The 20,900-nt window shown below is 35.5% G+C and overlaps 1 protein-coding gene and 1 pseudogene across 9 annotated transcripts; both read left to right on the top strand.

Moving 5' to 3' along the window:
• Window positions 1-1,454: 1,454 nt before the first annotated feature.
• On the top strand, window positions 1,455-4,980 carry LOC145814500 (UDP-glucosyltransferase 29 pseudogene; annotated as a pseudogene).
• Window positions 4,981-6,959: 1,979 nt separating this feature from the next.
• LOC114286431 (uncharacterized) lies at window positions 6,960-20,400 on the top strand. Of its 9 annotated transcripts, none has more exons than XM_082911430.1 (5): window positions 6,963-7,423; window positions 9,185-9,300; window positions 10,445-10,772; window positions 19,105-19,465; window positions 19,556-20,399. In XM_082911430.1, exons 3-5 carry the CDS (start codon window positions 10,681-10,683, stop codon window positions 20,135-20,137), a joined length of 1,035 nt encoding a protein of 344 aa, XP_082767556.1. In that variant the 5' UTR covers window positions 6,963-7,423; window positions 9,185-9,300; window positions 10,445-10,680; the 3' UTR covers window positions 20,138-20,399. The 9 variants fall into 9 exon arrangements, with proteins under 9 accessions (XP_082767555.1, XP_082767556.1, XP_082767560.1 ...); XM_082911434.1 differs by adding an exon at window positions 18,145-18,351 and having other exon boundaries at window positions 7,391-7,423; window positions 9,185-10,772; window positions 18,450-19,465; XM_082911429.1 differs by lacking the exon at window positions 10,445-10,772 and having other exon boundaries at window positions 6,960-7,423; window positions 19,556-20,400.
• The last annotated feature ends 500 nt before the right edge of the window (window positions 20,401-20,900 follow it).

Raw genomic sequence — 20,900 nt, 5'->3', positions numbered from 1 at the left:
TCCTTAACAAAGTTTTTAAAAGATGGCAGTTCATTGTTATAACTAGTCTCATTTTATTTAATTTGTTATAACAGATTAGTTAATACAATATTTATTTTAATATTAAGAGAGACTCTTTAAATAGTTTGTTTAGATGAATTGGTAAAATAAAAAGTAACGTTAAAATATATGAAAAAAAAAAAGGCTAGATAAACAAAGAGTGTACTTTTTTCTTTTTCTTTTTTAAATGAAAAGTAGTTTTGAATTTTCTCTTAATGACCTGGCTCAATTTGTAGGAAGTGAATTTGAATAGAATTTCAAAATCCTCTCTCCGTAACACTTTTAAAATAGATTTTCACAGATCGTGACTTTTGAAGGAATGCCTTTCAATAATTTTATCAAACATAAAAGTAAAATAAAAAAGTTTTTCAAAAGAATTTTTATACTTAGGAAGGATTTTGAAAAGTGGCTCCAAACGAAACCTATATATTTTCAAGCCATAATTGCCGCCATGATTTTTTTTTTTTAACTTAATGATTTTGTGCAGGCTGTTTTAATTTTCTCATGACGTAAAGAGATATATAAATGAATTTTTTATTTAATACACAAGAATATGGGTTTCACTAAACATTTGTGTCTAATATTAAAAAAATTATATGAAAAATCTGTTTTTTCTTTTATTTTAAGGTTTAGGGTTTATACAATCGGAAAATGTCTCGTAACTCAAATTTTGTGGCTCAAAAGTGGCTCAAGTCGTTTTGGCCATTTTTATGTTGTTCTGTACTCAAAACGACGTCGTTTTGGCCATTTGAGCCACTTTTGAGCCACAAAATTTGAGATACGTAGCATTGTCGTATACAATCCTTCCAAAAATAATATTAAAGAATATAGAGACCCGATTATTCCTATGAGAATTTTTGGAGCTTAAAATTCAATCAGGAAGGAAGGGAAAATAAGGAGCATGGTGTATGCTCTTATTGATGAAGAAAGGTTAAATATGCATACAAACATTCCATTTTTCTTTTTAACCCAAGAAAATCCTCAAGTTGATTTTCTCCTAGCTTGTAGGGAACTATCAATGAAAAAATGGAAATCAAACTCAACAAATTAAGCTAATTTTAATTACTATTTATTGTCTTGTTGATCTTTTCCACGGTCAGGTGATTATTGTTCCTTAAACGTAAAAAGTTTCAAAAAAATAGCTATGCTTTTTTGTCCCAAAATAGTTACAACCTTTGGATAATGAAAGAATCTCAATGTATGAAAATCCTCAAACGTAATTGAATAGTTTTGAGTGTTGAAAGACAAGAAAATACAAAGATTTAAAAATCAAAGAATTTGAAAACAGAAGATCTCATATCTGTGACATGAATTTATCATCTCTATTATGCATCTCACGGGTCATTCCTTTCTATATATACAAGGGATATCACCGCACGAAGTTGCAGTAAGAGCCTGAGAGAAAGAGAGAGATCATGGAAGCAAAACAAAGCACCATCTCTATTTTTATGTTCCCATGGCTTGGCCACATCTCACCCTATTTAGAGCTGGCCAAAAAGCTCTCAACAAGAAACTTCAAGATCTACCTATGTTCCACTCCAGTCAACCTCACTTCCATCAAAAGAAAACTCTCTGAAAAGTACTCAAACTCAATCCAACTAATTGAACTCCATGTACCACCATTGCCTAACCTCCCTCCGCCGTACCACACCACCAAAGACATCCCTCCCCACCTCTTGCCCACCCTCAAAAAGGCCTTCGACTCCGCCGAACCCAACTTCTCTCTCCTCCTCAAAACCCACAAACCAGACCTCCTCATCTATGATTTTCTTCAGCCTTGGGCTCCGGTGGTCGCCGCCGAGTATGGTATTCCGGCGGTGGACTTCATCACTAGCAGCGCCACCATGACCGTCTTCATGCACCACCTCTATAAAGACCCACTTATCACTTTTCCTTTTCCATCGATTTATCTTCGTGATTATGACAAAGTAGAAGTATCCCATTTGCTCAATCCTTCGAAAAACCTCGACAAGGACAAGACTCGCTGTTTCGAGTGCCTTGATCGATCATCGGAGATTGTTCTGATCAAAACTTTTAAAGAAGCTGAAGGAAAGTACATCGATTATCTCTCTAGTTTGGTTGGGAAGAAGATTGTGCCTGTCCCTCTTGTCCAAGACTGTGTCGACGACAACGATGAGAGCGGGATTATTGGGTGGCTGAACTAGAAGGAGCGGCGGTCCACAGTGTTTGTTTGTTTTGGCACCAAGTATTTTCTATCGGAGGATGAGATTGAAGAGATAGCTTATGGGTTGGAGCTTTCTGGTGTTAATTTTGTATGGGTTGTGAGGTTTTCAATGGGAGCAAATACAAGTGTTGAGAAGGCAATGCCTAGAGGGTTCGTTGAGAGGGTAGGAGAGAGAGGCATGGTGGTGGAAGGTTGGGCTCCTCAATTGAAGATTTTGCTGCCACTACAACAAAAACATACTTTAGTGGCACTACACTAGTGGCATATTTTTAAAAAATGCCACAAAATATGATATTTAGTGGCATGTTTTTGAAAAATGCCACAAAACGACAAACATAAAAGGCTCCAGTGACATTTCAATGAACAAGTGTCACAAAACTACAACAAAAACATACTTTAGTGGCACTACACTAGTGGCATATTTTTAGAAAATGCCACAAAAATGATATTTAGTGGCACGTTTTTGAAAAATGCCACAAAACGACAAACATAAAAGGCTCTAGTGACATTTCAATGAACAAGTGTCACAACACTACAACAAAAACATATTTTAGTGACACCATACTAGTGGCATGTTCTTAAAAAATGTCACAAAAGAATATTTGGTGGCATTTTTTAGAAAAATGTCATAGAGCCACAAACATACAAGGCTCTAGTGGCATTTCAATTTAAAAAAGTGTCACTTCACTACAACAAAAATGTCGCTACAACAAATTTACACTTTAGTGACACTACACTAGTAGCATATTTTTAGAAAATGCCACAAAAATAAAAATTGGCATTAAATGTTTTAGAAAAATGCCACAGAACCACAAAACATATAAGGCTCTAGTGGCATTTCAATAAAGAAATGTCACACAATTTTATGACATTTTATAAAATAATGACACAAAAAATTATGTTCGTGACATTTCCCAACAGATGCCACTAAACTTTAGTTGCAATGGCATTTTTTTAAAAATGTCAGGAGTGCAAATTACTTTTTATGGCACTTAGGTGAAAAGTGTCATAAACAAATATTTTATAGCATTTTGAGAAATGCTACTAAGCCAAAAACTTTCCAAGCTTATAATGACATTTTTGAAAAAATAAAAAATGCCAATATATTTTCTAAATTTTTAAAATGCAGTAAATGATTAGAAATAAATGAATTAAACTCAATATACACTACAGGAAAAAGCATATTCGGCGGCTAAATTTCCTGACCAAAAAAATTTGGTCGCTGAAAGTATAGCTTTCAGCGACCAAAACAACATTAGTTGCCAAAAGTAAAGCTTTTTGGCGACTAAACAGCTTTAGTTGCCAAAAGTTTACAATTGGCGACTAAAACTAAGTTTGGTTGCTGATTATATGGGTTTTAGTGACTAAAAAATTTTTAGTAGCCCAAAGTAAAGCTTTTTGGCGACTAAAAAAATTTAGTAGCCAAAAGTCTACAATTGGCGACTAAAAATAAGTTTGGTCGCTGATTATATGGGTTTTACCGACTAAAAAAATTTTAGTAGCCAAAAGTAAAGCTTTTTGGTGCCAAAAAAAATTTTAGTAGCCAAAAGTCTACAATTGGCGATTAAAAAATAAGTTTAGTCGCCAAAAGTGGTCATTTTTAGCGCGGGAGAACTAAAATCTTAAGGCGGGAATAAAATTTTTTGGTGACCAAAATTTTGGTAGTTGAAAGTGCATCTTCGGCGACCAAATCCGATTTTGGTCGACAAAAATTAAGTTTTTTAGCAACTAAAAAACAATTAGTAGCCAAAAGTATAGAATTGGCGACTAAAAAATATTTTTAGTCACCAAAAGTGGTCTTTTTTTTTTATTTTGGTAGTAAATAGTTTATTTTACATAAATTATGTTCAATAAAATAATTATGTTTATTCATATACTTTTATATTAATATGGATGTATGCACTATATAAATAACATATGTTGCATATATAATCATGTGGTGCTATAGAGGTGTAGTGGGAAGAGTGTGGTGTATAAGGTTTATGGTGCGGAAGGTTGGCGGATCGAGTCTCCGCAAGAGTGGATCAAATTGTTCTACAACGAATTATCGTCATGAATGACACTTGATAACGTCACGAATAGTGCCTACCATGACATTAAAGTGTCACTGAAAGGTTTTAGTCTTGATGGTGTAATGACACTTACAAGTGTCACTAACTCTTTTTTTAATGGCGCTTGATAGTGCCACAAATAATATCTACCATGACATTAAAATGTCATTGAAAGTTTTCAGCCATGATGGTGCAGTGGCACTTGCAAGTATCTACCGTGGCACTCGTATCTACCGTGGCACCGATAGAAGTGGCACTTGTTCAAAATGTCACAAGACCAAAAAATGTCATTAGAAGAATAATTTTGTGGCACTTTCAAATGTCACTAAACTAAGAAAATGTTGTAGTGTGCACCCAAGCATTGGTGGTTTTGTGAGTCACTGTGGATGGAGCTCAGTGATGGAGGGAATGAAGTTTGGAAGTCCAATCATAGCCATACCAATGCATCTTGATCAACCTGTAAATGCTAGGTTGGTGGAGGAGATAGGGGTTGGCATGGAGGCTGTGAGGGACAAGAATAGGGTGCTTGATCGAAAAAATGTGGCCGAGGTGATTCAGAAAGTGGTGGTTGAAGATGGTGGGGAGGCGGTGAGGAGCAAAGCAAGGGAGTTGAGTGAAACCCTAACTATCAAAGGGGAGGAGGATATAGATGGGGTGGTGGAAGAGTTGGTGAGACTTTATAGCCAGAAAAAGAGACAAGAGTAATCAGTTGGTACTGTTAGACTTCAAATTTAGGTGTTTTTTTAGTTTTCAGTCAAGTTATATTAGTTTCCATAGTTAGTATTTAGTTTTTAGGTCAAGTAGTCACATATTTACACGCTATTCTCTAATTGAAAGAGCACATCATATGCGATATAAGTCAGAGTTGTTAATTTTTTTTTCTTCCCAGATGTGATTAGGCTTTAACGAAGAAAAAGGTGTCAAGAATTGTCAATTTTGTTTATCTTGCATGCCCAAATCTTTAATAAAAATTTGATCTTTTTGTTATTGATTTTGACTTTGTTTCATTTTATTTTTGTTTATTGGTTTGGTAAACAGATACTTCTGCCATAAAGATTGGGAATTATATAAACACATGTATATGAAATTTGGTATATAAAGTAAATCAATATACCAGGTACAAATTAATTTTCAACAACACAATTATTTTATTTTCACCCTCTCTGCAGTTTCATCAGCTTTTTCTATAACAACTTGTTAAATTCTAGGAAGATTTTATAATGCACAACGTATCATATGTCCTAATTAAACCTTTATTTTAATTTTTTTGACTTTTTAATTTTTTAATTAAATATTTTTTTTTCTTTTTAAATACACCCCTTAGTTGAATATAGAGTATAAATAGATAATTGATTTGAATTGAGACTAGAGATGGCCAAGGGACAAGTTTGTCCTTCTCCATATTTACCTTGCATCTTATCAGGGAGAGGACAAATAATATAATACATTATCAAATGGTGATTTATAATTAATAAAAATCAAAAGATGTAAGATGAAAAAGAAATTAATGAAAACGAATAGTAAGTGTAATATTTGTGTTTTAATTTTATCATATTAAAAAAACTAAATGATATATATTATATAAATATATTTAATAAATATAAATGGAGTTCAGAAAACCCAACATCGTCGAGCAGGGAAATGTAACATTATGACCTTTTTATAATTTATTTTCTTAAATTTTCTAATTATTTTATTTTTAACACAAAATTAATAGAAAGATGCTCAATTCGTTGGCTACTTTGTCTTTTGTCGTAGCCTTAATAGACGACGACGATACGGGAAAAAATGATTATTAAAAAGATAAAAATAAATTATGCTTTCTACTTTAATATTTTAGGCTAAACTACAGTCATTTTTCTTAAATGTTTTAAAAAATATAGGTAATTTTATAATTTTAATATAATTATATTGGTTTTTTTATAGTTTTAATTCATATAATAATTATGTTATTTTTTATCAATAATTTGTTAGTCGCATGAATAAAAAATAATATATTAATATATTTTCAATTAAAATATATATTTATCTTTATTTATTTTAATATATTTATCATGTATTAGTTTCAGTCGTTTGACATTATTAAAAAATGTCAACAAAATTATGTAAAACATATAAGGGCAATTGTATTATTTTTCAAATCTCAAAGACTGTTAAAATTTATTTTGGTCTTTACTTTTTTAATTCTAATCGTCAATCTCTTATACTTTTGTTCAATCGCAATATAACTCTTTCATTGATTTAATATTAAATTATTTAATGAAAATTGTCATATAACTCTCATATGATATCCTTTTCATAATAAAAACATAATTTATTTATTTTTCTTTTCTATTTCTCAATTATAACTCAATCATTTTTCCATAATCATTTTTTTCCACATTACTTATGACTATTGCCCTTCATTATGGTCGCCACCCACATCCCTTCACCACATGCTTTTTATTATTTGTCATTACATTTTTTTTTTGCCTAACAACTTTACTTTTTACTATTAACTAATGCCATTCATAGGTGGTGGACAAATGGCGAAACAGATTGAATAAAAAAAAGATGTAATTACAATATAAGAAAAAAGTTAAAGTTGATGGATATAACAAGATAAGAAATAAAAAGAAAATTGTATTTTTCACTAAAAATACCTTATATTAGGGTCACATGACAATTTCTACTAACTAATTAACAAAAGACTAAAATAAAAAGGACTAAAGTGAAGTGTAATTTACCGTATTGTGTTATCCATACTCCCCAAAATAGCTCCTTGTTAGAGCTTCCAGATTCCAATTGTGCGAAGTGAGAGAGAGAGAGAGGAGAGCATCAATAAGTCGACAACAAAAAAACATACAGAGAGCAAAGAGTGATGGTGGGGGAGATGTCAAAAGGACTAGTGGCGACTCAGACACGGAACCCAGTAGCTCAATTACAAGCCAAGTTCAAGGAATGGAATGAAGGGTTCAAAGCATGGTTGGCCAAGCAGTCGTTGCCAATGGAGGCCGCCGTCATCACCGCCACCAGCGCCGCCTAGGGCGCAGCCATAGGTGCTTTCATGGGCACCCTCACCAACGACGTCTCTTCTTCTTTCCCCACTCCTCCTCCTAATGCTGCCTCTATGAATCCCCAAGCCATGGCCTCTCTCCAGCAAGCCCAGGTTTTTTTTCCATCCTCACCCTTACCCTCCTAATTATTCATATATTTCTTATTTTTCATGCATACCTATATGTGTGTTATTCTATTGCTGGCTTCACAAATTAGGTTTTGTGCCAAATTAGGGCTTTTTTTTTTTTTTTTTTTTGGGGGGGGGGGGGTTTGATTCACTGTTAATCCCAGACTATTTTTTTGAATTGGATATATATCCGTATTTGTTTTCCCATGAGATTAGATGTACTATTTTTTAAATTCAATGTTTGGTTGGGCGTACTGAATAATAATAAATATTTAAAAGCCTATTTTACCCTTATAATTTAAAATTTATAATTTAACAACGCAAAAAAAAAAAATTAATTTATAAGGCCATAATTTTTAATTTATTATTCTTAATTAAATTAAATTTGTAATTAATATTTATATTTTTTATTTAATATATAATTTTAAATGAACAACACAAAAAATAATAATTTTATTTAATATATAAATTTAATTTTTTTTTAATTTAATTTATAAGGCCATAATTTTTAATTTAATTTATAATTTATATTTTTTATTTAATATATAATTTTAAATTAACAACACTAAAAAAATATTTATAAATGTTCAAAAAATTATTTTACCATTTTCCAATTATTTACTAAGTAATAGCATGAGGGTAAAATAGACATTTCACACATTAGTCTCATATGATACCAATCCTACAGAAATAATCACACCCCCTCCCTAGGATTGTTTAGTCCCTCATAAGAGGGATATAGAGTCCGGCGGATTAAAATTGCACCAAACGATGGACATCTCCCTCCATTGAATACGTAATCCGAATAATAAATAACCCCCCCCCCCCCCAAATCCCTTGAATCAAACACACCCTACAATGCTTGAAAACTTGAGTAAAAGCTTACTCAAAATTTTACTCATTTGAATAAAAATTTGAGTAAAGCCTTTATTTGGTATAAACCACTCCAGTGGACATATTCAGATTTAAGTAAAAGATTCAGTAAAAGAAAAAAAATTTAATAGATAATAATAGAGAAAAAAAAGTAACAAGGTAATCAAAGTTGATACCCATCCTCACTAGGAGGATTAACAAGCCAACGACGACAAGTTCCCAAGTTTGACTTCCCGCCCCATGTAAAAGATTCAGTAATTGGAGAGTGGTAAATTTGAGAGCCACTAAATAGCCTTGAAAATTTTGATTAAACATTTGATTTGGGTAAAATTTTGAGTAAAACTCAATTTGGTATAAGTTTGGGACAATGAGTGGAGGGTGCTTTGAGTGATTTTTACCCAAATTTAAATTTGATATAGGTTTGACTCCGGGATTGGAGATGCTAAGTGCTAGACTGATTTGCTGATTATATAATTTGGGGTCCTGTGCTTGTATCTGTTAAACTAGAGCAAACTTGGTTTTTGGCTGCTTGTTTTATGGGTCATGATAAGGATATTTCTATTTATCTGGTCATTTGCTGAAGAATCATTTAGGGCTTTGTTTGGTTTTATTTGGAATTGTATCTCATTTTGAATGTGGAATGGATTCTTCAATTAGTCGAATTGAGAATTTTCAGGTTTTCTAATCTAAGCATACATGCCTTTAATAAGTTGACATGTAGTGCAAACCTTTGGAAGTGGAATTAGGGCCTCTAGTTCTTATTCTAACATCTTGTTTTGGGCAACCCAAACTCAGCTTTTTGATGATGCAATTACTGTTTAATGTAGAAACTTACTTGATGTGTAATTAACAAATGGTTTATTTTGTTTATAGGCCCTAGCAAGGGGTCCCTTCGAACAAGCATACAATTTTGCTGTCATGACAGGTGTTAATGCCAGTATATCATGTGTCATGAAAAGAATAAGAGGGAAGGAGGATGTGCAGTCTAGGTAAGCTTATTTGAACCTTTTCTTTCCACCCTATTGTTTAGGATGTTTTTGGCTTACAGCTTATTCTTCAAAAGTTTTATGTAAAATAGTGGAAATAAAAACAATTGCAATCATCTATTTGCATATTGGTGGAAGATGTGGTTGGTTATTACTATTGATATTCAATGATTGATACTAGGAAAAATGTTTTGATTTTCAAAAAGAATACATGAGAATACCAAAAATATAAAAAATAAAAATAGATCTTTTTATAAAGAAGAATAATAGAAATTGTAATGGTCTGGTATCTAATAGATGAATTTTCTTGCAAATAATAGATACTGAAGTGCACTGCCAAATTTGTTTAATTTCATTATTGCAATATTTCATAACATATGGGCATTAATCTACCTCAATAATATTCACCCAAAAAACAATCTACCAAAAAAATAATTAACAGTTACCATATCCTTGATTGTCATAACATCATCAGTATTTGGCTCCTTAATATTTGGATATTAGTCATTGGGATTATTGCATTGCATTTTTTTTTTTTTTTTTTGTACTACGTGATGAAGGACATCTATATTTTTTTTGGGCTTAAAGCTTATTCTTTATGTTTTTGTAGTACGTGCCAACCATTTAAAAGGAGCAATTCTAATGTAAAATGGTAATTAAAAGTAGTCATCTATTTGTATAATGGTGGAAGATGTTGTTACTACTACTATTGAAATTTATTTATTGATTGTAGGTAAAAAGTTGTGTCACAAAGCAACTCTAACCCTTTTTGTTTCCCATGCAGATTCTTACCTGTAAATACAATATATAGCAGTGTCTCTTTCCTATAACTGATTATCAACCTTGGTTTTAAATAATAGTATTCGATCAGTTCATATCAAACAGTATTGGTCAAAATATTGATATTGCAATGTCAAAATCCCAATTTATTTAGAACCCTGCTACTAACCCATTCCTGGAAAAGAATAGGGCATTGGAATTTGGAACCATAACCCACTTTTCTCTACCCCAAAATGTTCACTATAACATCACAATGGATGTTCTTGATGTTCTTTCTTGTCAAATCATTCCCAACTAACTCATTTGCCTCTACATTCACTGTCACTAACAATTGCCCACAAATAATCTGGCCTGGAACACTTGCCAGTTCAGGGACACCGCAACTTTTGACAACAGGGTTCAAATTGGACTCTGGCCAAAGTATCAAAATTCCGGCATTTCCAGGGTGGTCAGGTCGAATATGGCCAAGGATAGGGTGCAAATTTGATGAGTCAGGGGTGGATATGTGCCAAACAAGGAATTGAGGTGGGAGGCTGGAGTGTGATGGCGTTGGAGCCGCACCACCTGCGTTTCTCTTTGAGATCACGATAGGCATCAGTGCCGATGAGAGAGACTTCTATGATGTCAGCATTGTGGATCGTTATAATCTTCCTCTCATTGCTTCCCCACCGGATGTGTTTCAGACCTCAACACAGGTAATTAATGATTTTTTATTTTTTATTTTTTCGTAAAAAAGTAGGATTTGGTGATTAGAGCGTGAAAACTCTTCCTGGGCGTGACAATAAGAGCTCTTATATACTGGAAGTCGGACAAAAGTGGCCTAGATGGGCCTGAAAACATAGGATTCGCTGGGGATATATGCAAGTGCTTCCTAAATAGAGGCCAAGTCAAAGTCTGATCCCAATCCCATGGTTAGATTGGCCTAGATGGGCCTGAAAACGTAGGATTGTTGGGGATATATGCAAGTGCTCCCTACATAGAGGCTAAGTCAAAGTCTGATCCCAATCCCATGGTTAGATTAATTATTCAATCTCCTTGGCACACTATGTTGACGGTGTGCCTATCCAATAGTAAGGATATAACTTTGCATGACCACACGCAAAAAAAAGTGGGGTGGGGGGGGGGGGGGGGGGGGGAATCACAAAACATTGTCTAGGCACAACTATGTAGTGTCATGAGAAGATTGAATAATTTATGCTACCAAGATTATAGTGGCAAGGAGCAACGCCTCAGGCTTAATGGGCATGAATCTTATGCTTCAAACAACTATGTATAGACTTTCGACCTCCTGTCCTCCAAACCACTTGACCACCATCCTCAAATGTGTTACAAATTGTGAAGCACTTAATTAGGATCGGTGGGACACAAAAATAGAAAAGAATAAAAAATATAAATTGTAAATCACACACATACTACAATGCAATAAAGGGTTACATTTGCAGTCACTATGATTCATGGTTGTCTTCTTGATGATGCTCAAGTAGTACTGTCGTAAATGAAAACTTTGCAAGTTGCCCAAAAGAGCTTCAGGTGGTTGATAGGGACAATGGTGGAGTGGGAGTGGTTGGATACAGGAGTGCATGTGAGGCATTTGAGCTAGACCAATATTGCTGCAATGGAGAGTTTGCTAACCCAACTACTTGCAGACCCTCTTTTTATTCCACCATTTTCTAGACTGCTTGTCTGAGAGCTTAGGCCCCGTTTGTTTTGGGGTTTAGGGGGAGGAATGGGATTAGGATAGTTGTGGGTCCCATTTAATGTGTTGTTTGCTTACAGAGTTCAGGAAGGGACTCATAAGCCGAAGGGCTTGAGATAGGCCTTGCAGATGGGATTCACAGTCTGCCCCAAAACTTGGTATTGAAAATTAGTCTGTTGGTATTAGGAGAGTGATTTACTTGTTCACCCATCGTTGCCCTAGCCCTAGCTCATCTTTGGAAGCAGCAGCAGAAGGGAGAGACAAGAGAAGCTCTTCTTCTTCTTCTTCTTCAAATTTTCGATCTCAAGTACAGCAAGCTCTCTCTCATCTTCAAATTCAGCTGAGCATCTGCTCCGTTGGTAATTTTTTTTTTGTTAATCCCGCTATCACATTCCCTACCCCAAATTATACCCTATTTTTTTTGTGGTTTATGATTTGAAAATGGGTTTCTTTTTTTTCATTATTTTTGGATTTATCATCTGCTACCTGATTCATTTTTTTGGGTTTGTGAATGGGTTTTGATGTATGAGATTCTCTACCCCAAATTATACCCTATTTTTTTTGTGGTTTATAATTTATAAATGGGTTTATTTTTTTTCATTATTTTTGGGTTTATCATATGTGATTTGATTAATTTTTAAATGTTGCTTCATCATCTGTGAATGGGTTTTCATTATTTGATTATTTTTTGGTTTATCTGTTGATTCATCATCTGTGAATGGGTTTTCATTATTTTTTTTCCTTCTATTCTAAATGTTGGTGCTTTATTTTTTCCTGCTTTATCTGCCATGGTTTATCTGTTGATTAATTTTTTTCCCTTCTATCCCAAAAATACATGCAAAAACGGGGCCTGTTTCAGGAGATGTAAAGGGAACTGTTTTGTGATAAGAAGTTTAGGGTTTTTTTTTTTTTTTCCTCCACAGTTACATGCCTAATGGATAAATGGAATGGAGACATAGATATAAGTTGGTTTATAAGTTGCTTCTCCATGTTTTTTTTTTTCTCCACTGTTAGAAAAAGGGTTTCCAATATAAGTTGGTTTATTTTCTTGTTAGTGAACATGAAAGCAGGGGCTCCAATCTGGATTGAGGAGGATATGATGGGGACTTTTTTTGGAGGATATGGTGATGTTTCTTTATCACAAATTTGGATTTGGAGAGAAGAGGCAATAGTTAGATGTCAAATTAAATAGATTGCAAGATAGAAGAAATCAGTTTTGTTGAGAACCATTGGGCATTGTGGCTTAAAGATGGCATTTGAAAATGTACAATTTTTTATTGATTTACTTTTTTTGTAAGTGGAAAATTTTAGATGGAAGCAACCTTTTATTTCTACTTAAGTTGGGTTCAACTCTGATTGTTTGTTGTCATAGCTATTTTTGGAGCTGATTTCATTATTTCCTGTTTTTTAGTCAATGATTTTGTTGTGACCAAACTCACATTTGGTGATACAAGCATCAATAGAACCTCTAGCCATCTCAATGATGCTTGTAAAAGTAGCACTAGAAATGTCCATATTTATTCTTAGATTTCGTTGATTTTGGGCTGTTGGACCTCCCTAGGGCACCAATTAAATGTTCTAAGATGCCCTTGATTATGATCTTTTTTGGGTTCCCCTCAATTGCACGAAAAGATTCAAATCAACTCCTTACGATCCATGTTTCCAAGGTGTGATTATAAGTTTTATATTGGATGCTAGCCTACCACAACCCTACACATTTCTTTCGGATTGAGACTGGCTCTCAAGCACAGAGAATGTACTTTTTAACATATTGGAGACTTCGACTATTTTTTATATGCATTTAACTATATCATCTAAATTGGTTTGTGTTTCTATTAAGGTTGTCAATCACATGGCAATACAACTGTTAGTCAGGTTTCACTTGCACCGAAGAGGACTTGATTAGTCGATTTGCTTCTTGTGGACGAGGAGACACATTTTATCTAGCAACTTTATGCTATACTCTTTTGATTGAATGTTTAGGATGTTTGTTCAACGAATATAGGTAGAGCATTAACTTTCAAAGACCAATGGAATCATCTGTTGGTTGTTTTGGATATCTCCTTTGAGATGATATTTTCGGTTACATGTTTTCCAAACATAAATAATAACTGTTAAATTATTTCCAGAAGATTTGTGGTTTTGTCTTTTGTTAGGAAGTCATTAAAACTTGAAATTGATCCAAGATTCCAAGTTCTCAGAGAAAGATATGATTTGGGATCTTATCTGAAAGTTGTATGTTATTGTATATCTTAGAATCTGCCCTATCTGGTATATCATAGAATCTTAAATAACTTGACTTGAAATAATTATTCAGCTGTATGTTATTATTTAGGTAGAGCATTGTTACAAATTACTTGACTTGAAATAATTATTCAGTATTTTCTTCATGTGGATATCTGCTGGTGCATGGTTTTCTGTGTATATTTGAATATACCCACTATTTGCCATTGTGAAGTGTCTTTTTGTTATTTAATTTTAATCACAAAATGATTGATATGAACAGATGTTAAATTTATTTATCTATTAGTTGTTTTACTTTTTGTGCTAACTTTAGCCGCTTATTATTTATTCATTTTTTGTAGATGGATAATAATTATGCCACTAAGAAAAGGAGAAAGGACCTTATGGAGGAATTTGTAGCCCTCCAACATGTTGTTTCATCCATTAATTATGCATGTGCTATGTATATAGTGATTTTACATGCTGCATTTAAGAAGAAAGAAATTAGGTTGCTACTACCTAGGTCACCTCACCCCTATGGAAAACAAATTGACCATTTGAATAGATTGGTCAAAGATAGTGACATAAATTGTCATGACCAACTTCAGATGAATAGGCGTACTTTCATGCTTTTATGTGGGTTGGTGCAAAGTGTTGGATTGTCTGATTCAAAATATGTTGTCTTAGAGGAGCAAGTAGCAATGTTTTTGAATGTGCTTGCACATCATACTAAGAACCGCAGAATTTAATTTAATTTCATGCGGAGTAGTCAAACAGTTAGTAAGCACTTCAATAATGTTGTCAAGGTTATGTTGCGCCCTGTTAGAATTTCCCATCTTTACCTTCACACACTCCACTTCACCTACCTCCACTTCACCACACACTCCACTTCACCTAACCCACTATCACCTCCACTACACCTACTACCACATTTTCTTCTATATATAGATTGTATAGGAATTGTAATTAATCAATCTTGTAATCTATCAATCAAATATCAATCAATAATACATCATTATTTTACATGGTATCAGAGCGATAAGATTTAGGCATATACTCCTTTCTTTCCGGCGGGCAGCCGGCCGGCAACCTTGCCTTCGCTGCCCGCGGGAGTTTTTCAACATCACCAAACCAAACACCAGAAACCCTATTCTTTATCACTTTCTCTCTCTACAATAGCACGTACCAAGCAAACTGCCCGAAAATCCACCGGCGGCAAGGCACCCAGGAAGCAACTGGCGACCAAAGCTGCCCGGAAGTCAGCTCCGGCGACCGGAGGAGTGAAGAAGCCCCACAGGTTCCGGTATGCTTCTTGACGAAGTTCTCGTCGGCGAACTTTGATCCGTAGATGGATTCGCCTCCTGTGCCATTTCCGGCGGTGAAATCGCCTCCTTGGCACATGAATCCAGGAATCACGCGATGAAACGACGAGCCCTTGTAGTGCAAAGGCTTGCCGCTCTTTCCAACTCCTTTCTCGCCGGTGCAAAGTGCACGGAAGTTCTCCGCCGTGCGGGGAGTGGTGTCGGCGTAGAGCTCCATTACGATCCTCCCGGCCGGTTGACCTCCGACGGCCATATCGAAGAACACCTTGGGGTTTGCCATTCTCTCAGAGCACTGAGCTTCTGATCCGAAAGCTCCCATTTCAGAGGCTGGTCAGAGAGATCGCTCTGGTTTTTTCTTTCTTCTCCTGTTTGGGTTTCTGCTAAAATGACTGTCTTCTTAGTTTCAATTTCTCTCTCTCTCACAGTATCCCTCTCTTTCCTTTCTTTTTATTTTAATCTTCCCATTCCCTTTTCTCCTTATTATTCTATCCTCTTTTCCATTCTCCATCCAAAACCATTATCACACATCCACTGCCCATATCCCCCACTTTCTTTATACCCATCTTTTCTTTTATTTTATTATATATATATATATTAAAATAATCAATCATAACATCAAACCCCTCTGCTGGTTCCACCCATGTGAGTTTGTCCTCTCTTATTATTATTATTATTATTATTATTATTATTAAAAAAAAAAAAAAAAAAAAAAAAAAAAAAAAAACAAACAAACAAACAAACAGGCAGACGACGAACTTGCACAATAGACTCATTTTATTCATATCAGGATCAACTCCGATCACCATTTTACACAAAAAAAAAAAAAAAAAAAAACACAAAAAAAAAAAAACACAAAAACAACAACAACCTCATCCACAGGCGGAATTTTTTCTCCTCTACTCTACTGCAGGTCTCTTCTTTTTGCCTCCGTCCTGGGCAGCCCTTGCCGGTGTTGTCTCCATATTTCCCACTCCACTGGGCATGATCACTACTCCCTGCTCCTCCACTGCAGCATATGGCGGCCCTCCAAATCGGAACATCACGGTGGCCTTCCGCTTCAGTTCCTTATTTTCTGCCTTTAGCACACTGATCTCTGCTCGCGCATCCTTATACATGCGTTGGAGCAGAGCCAGCTGGGAATTTAAATGCTGCACCTCATTTGTCCTACTCTGCAGCCGGTTCGACAAATTTGTGACCGCCGTCATGGTTTCCACGCATGACTTCAGAGTATACTGATTAGCCTCAATATCAGTTTGCACCGCCATTTTTTGCTCCACCGACCGCATCGGAAAGTTCAATGGAGCAAAACCAGAGGTGTTTGGTTGAGGTTCACTGGCCACCGCACCAGTTATTTCTCTTGTGGGCTCGTTCAGTTCTGGAAAGAGCGTGAGCAGGTTCTGGGTAGCTGGACGGGAAAAAGAGGCCATGTTTTTGGGTTGCTAAGTGTTTCAGCGAAATAGCAATTTCAGACTGGTAATGTTCGGAAGGGTTGGTGACAGAATGGCAACAAAGTGTTCCACAGTTTCTCTCTCCGCAGAGGCAGAGTTTTTTTCAGCGAAGGGTTGGTTTCAAAGGTTTCAGAATGGTATGCCTCAGCCTCAGCCTTCGTCTTGGTTAAATAGCCGAGGCAGCCACGCGTATCGCGCGCCTCTTGCCGCCCGACAAACTGGCACGCCTTTTCATGGCACATCTTTTGACAAAGTGGACACGCCTTTTGATGGCACGCCTTTTGATGAATTGGGCACGCCTTTTTGATGGCACGCCTTTTGACAAAATTGGGCACACCTTTTGAGGGTGCAACTTTTTAAGGGTCCGACAAGACTCTGTAAACTGTCCCGACATTGATTCCGGTTAGCTCCTTTATGGGTCCGACAAGACTCTGTAAACTGTCCCGACATTGATTCCGGTTAGCTCCTTTTAAGGGTCCGACAAGACTCTGTAAACTGTCCCGACATTGATTCCGGTTAGCTCCTTTATGGGTCCGACAAGACTCTGTAAACTGTCCCGACATTGATTCCGGTTAGCTCCTTCATGGGTCCGACAAGACTCTGTAAACTGTCCCGACATTGATTTCGGTTAGTTTCTACAAGGGTCCAACAAGACTCCGTAAACTGTCACAACTACTGTCACAACAGTGTCTTCTACACCGGTCCGACATGACCCCAATAAACTGTCTTCTACAGCGGTCCGACATGACCCCGTAAACTGTCTTCTACAACGGTCCGACATGACCCCATAAACTGTCTTCTACATCGGTCTGACACCACCATACAGTGTCCTCTACAACGTTATGACACCCCATACAGTGTCTTCACCAACGGTCTGACACGACCATACAGTGTCTCCTATCCTTTTTTATTTTTATGTATTTTCTTGTTTTGTTACTCTCTCCAAACTCAAGTTGGTTAGTTTCTCTCCTCCTTGAGTTTGCGGGGGGCTGTTAGAATTTACCATCTTTACCTTCACACACTCCACTTCACCTACCTCCACTTCACCACACACTCCACTTCACCTAACCCACTATCACCTCCACTACACCTACTACCACATTTTCTTCTATATATAGATTGTATAGGAATTGTAATTAATCAATCTTGTAATCTATCAATCAAATATCAATCAATAATACATCATTATTTTACACGCCCCTATGGTCTCCTCCTTAAGAAGCCTGAACCAATAACTGCTAATTGTACAGATGATAGGTGGAGTTGTTTTCAAGTACAATATATTTACAACTTGGCTTAATTAGCGAATTATATTTTTGTATTGCCTATATTAATTTTATAATATTGTTTTATTTTTGGAATTATCTTGGTGCTTTAGATGGAACCTATGTTAAGGTTCTTGCCCCTGCAATAGATAAACCAAGATATAGAACGAGAAAGGGAGAAATTGCCACAAATGTATTGGGTGTGTGCTCACAAGACATGCAATTCATATATGTCTTGCCTGGATGGGAAGGATCTGCTTCTGACTCTAGGGTAGTTAGAGATGTTGTCAGTAGAGCCAATGAGCTGAAAGTGCCTACTGGTATGATAATTATATAAGTTATATATATAAGTACACTATATCTATATTAAACAATTATTTTTGTACATACATAGTGAAACCATTTTACATAATTACAGGTCACTACTATCTCATAGATGCGGGTTACACAAATGGGAAGGGTTTTCTTGCACCATATAGAGGATAACGTTACCATCTATCGACATGAAGAGAAGGGGGTGCCCCAACAACTCCACAAGAGTTTTTTAACATGAGGCACTCTTCTGCTCGTAATGTCATTGAGAGGTGTTTTGGCCAACTTAAAATGAGGTGGGCAATATTGAGGATATATTCTTACTTTCCAATTAAGACTCAATTTCGTATTATCACTACATGTTGCCTTCTTCACAATCTCATACAACGTGAAATGCCTATGGATCTCGCTGATGATGAGAATGAGGAAATGAATCCTCCTCCTCCTCCGGCTACTGAATTAGGAGATGAAATGATTGACGTTGTTGAAGCATCCGATCAATGGAGTGAATGGAGAACAGCCTTGGCAACCCAAATGTTTAATGAATGGCAAGCAAGTAAAGGCCAATAAATTTGTGTTGTATGACGATTTTTATTTAATAGTGAGAGTTTATAATGACATGTAATTCAAACCATATTTGTTTAGTTTTTGTGTGGTATTTGTAAGAAATATTGTGTAAGTTGATTTGTTATTTATGATTGACATGTGTGTTATGATTTAAACTCATGATATACATATATATATATATATATATATATAAGTATGGATGACACAGGTACCACTAGCTCTCGTAAAAAGCGGAAACCTCGAAAGTTTTGGAATAACCGTGAGGAAGTCTTCCTCATTACAACCATGAAGGATGTAACCGCAAGTAATCCTAAGTGGAAGCTTGATAATAATCAATTTAGGGCAGGCTTCTACAATGAATGTAAAAAGAAGATCTTAAGTGCATTTCCTGGAACTGATCTTCGAGCCACTCCTCACATCAACTCAAAGATTAAGTTGTGCAGGAAACAATATAACACTCTTCAAGATATGTTAAAGATAAGTGGTTTTGGTTGGGATGATGAACAAAAGATGGCGCTAGTTGATAGTGACGACGTATGGCTGAACTATGTCAGGGTATATCTCATTTTTGTTATTGTTGTTTGCATTATTCTTTACTTATAAATCAATCTGTTATTTTTAGTAATTGGATAATCACTTGTGTAGAGGGTGCCGGATGCAAAAGGGATGCGAAATAGGCCATTCCCGTTCTATGAAGATTGGCTTATTCTATTTGGGAAGGATAGGGCGACTGGTGAACTAGCTGAGGATCCTGCTGATGCAGTTGCAGCCATGGAAAAGGAAGATGCGAATGCAACTACAGAAGAAGGAGAACAGTCTCCTGTTGAACAGTTTAGTATGAACATGAGTGATATAGACTACTCAATGTCTACTTCAAGTAATATTTCCAACCGTGCTGACTCTACTAAAACTAGAAAAAAAGTGGCTCGACATACTGAGAGGATTCCCACTGAACTATCTGAGATGGCAAAAAATCTTGGATCATTCATTGAGAATACTAATACTACGATGGTGGAGATTGCTCATAGGATAGGACATTCACATGACCTATCCCAACAAAGGAGGTTGGTTAATGAAAAACTTCTGAAGTTGCCAATGAGTACTACCCAAAGGTTGATGGCAGCATCTATGATAGTGAAAGATGAAGACAAAGTTGACTTGTTTTTCAGTTTAGATGAGAATGACAAGATAGAGTGGGTTTCTTTGTTATTGGAAGGTCATATTTGAATATGGTATCTATTTTATAATGGTCTTTTTGTTTGCCACTTGACTTCGGTAATATATTATGTGATATACATAAATATTATAGGTTAGGTATTATCTTGGATGCACATGGTGCATAATTTTGTATGGAAATCATGAATATGTAGACTTGCCCTTTCATGGTGGATTTCCATGGTATGTTTTCATGGTTGGAACTTTTCTTTCATGTATGAATATATGGTTAAACCATTTGGGCTGTTTTTTCCATTAGTGTTGTTCAGAATTTTGTTGGGTATGGTCTTGTTTGGCTCATTGTCACTCACAGATTGCCTACTTTGCCTTTTTGGGTGGTCAGTTCTCTATCTCTCTCTCTCTCTCTCTCTCTCTTGGCAGATAAATACAAATGGTGATTGTGGCATAGATGCTTGAGATATATATATATATATATTGACTTTTAGTTGGGTTCTGTTTCTTATGCCCTTCTATTTTCTTTTACTTTCAATTGTTGTTGATGAAATGCAAATTAACTTGATGACTACATATGTGAACTTGGGTCCCTTTGCTTTCAATTTTCCTTGGCATTTTGGGATTCATTTGCTCGTACTGTGTTCGGGTTGTTGCGATTTTGATGAATTAGATGCATGAAAGGAAATTGTGATTCATATTGTTGCGATTTTGATGAATTAGATGCATGAATGGAAATTGTGATTCATACTTAGATTGGGGATTTTTAGTTTCAAGTTGGGTATTTTGGTTTGGTGACATGATTTCTAATTTGAGAACTGAA

Source organism: Camellia sinensis, unplaced genomic scaffold (assembly GCF_055761805.1).
Source record: "Camellia sinensis isolate YWXY unplaced genomic scaffold, ASM5576180v1 Unanchor11, whole genome shotgun sequence".
Classification (NCBI taxonomy): Eukaryota; Viridiplantae; Streptophyta; class Magnoliopsida; order Ericales; family Theaceae; genus Camellia; species Camellia sinensis.
The sequence above is the reverse complement of the archived record's forward strand: the minus strand, read 5'-3'. Positions and strand labels throughout refer to the sequence as shown.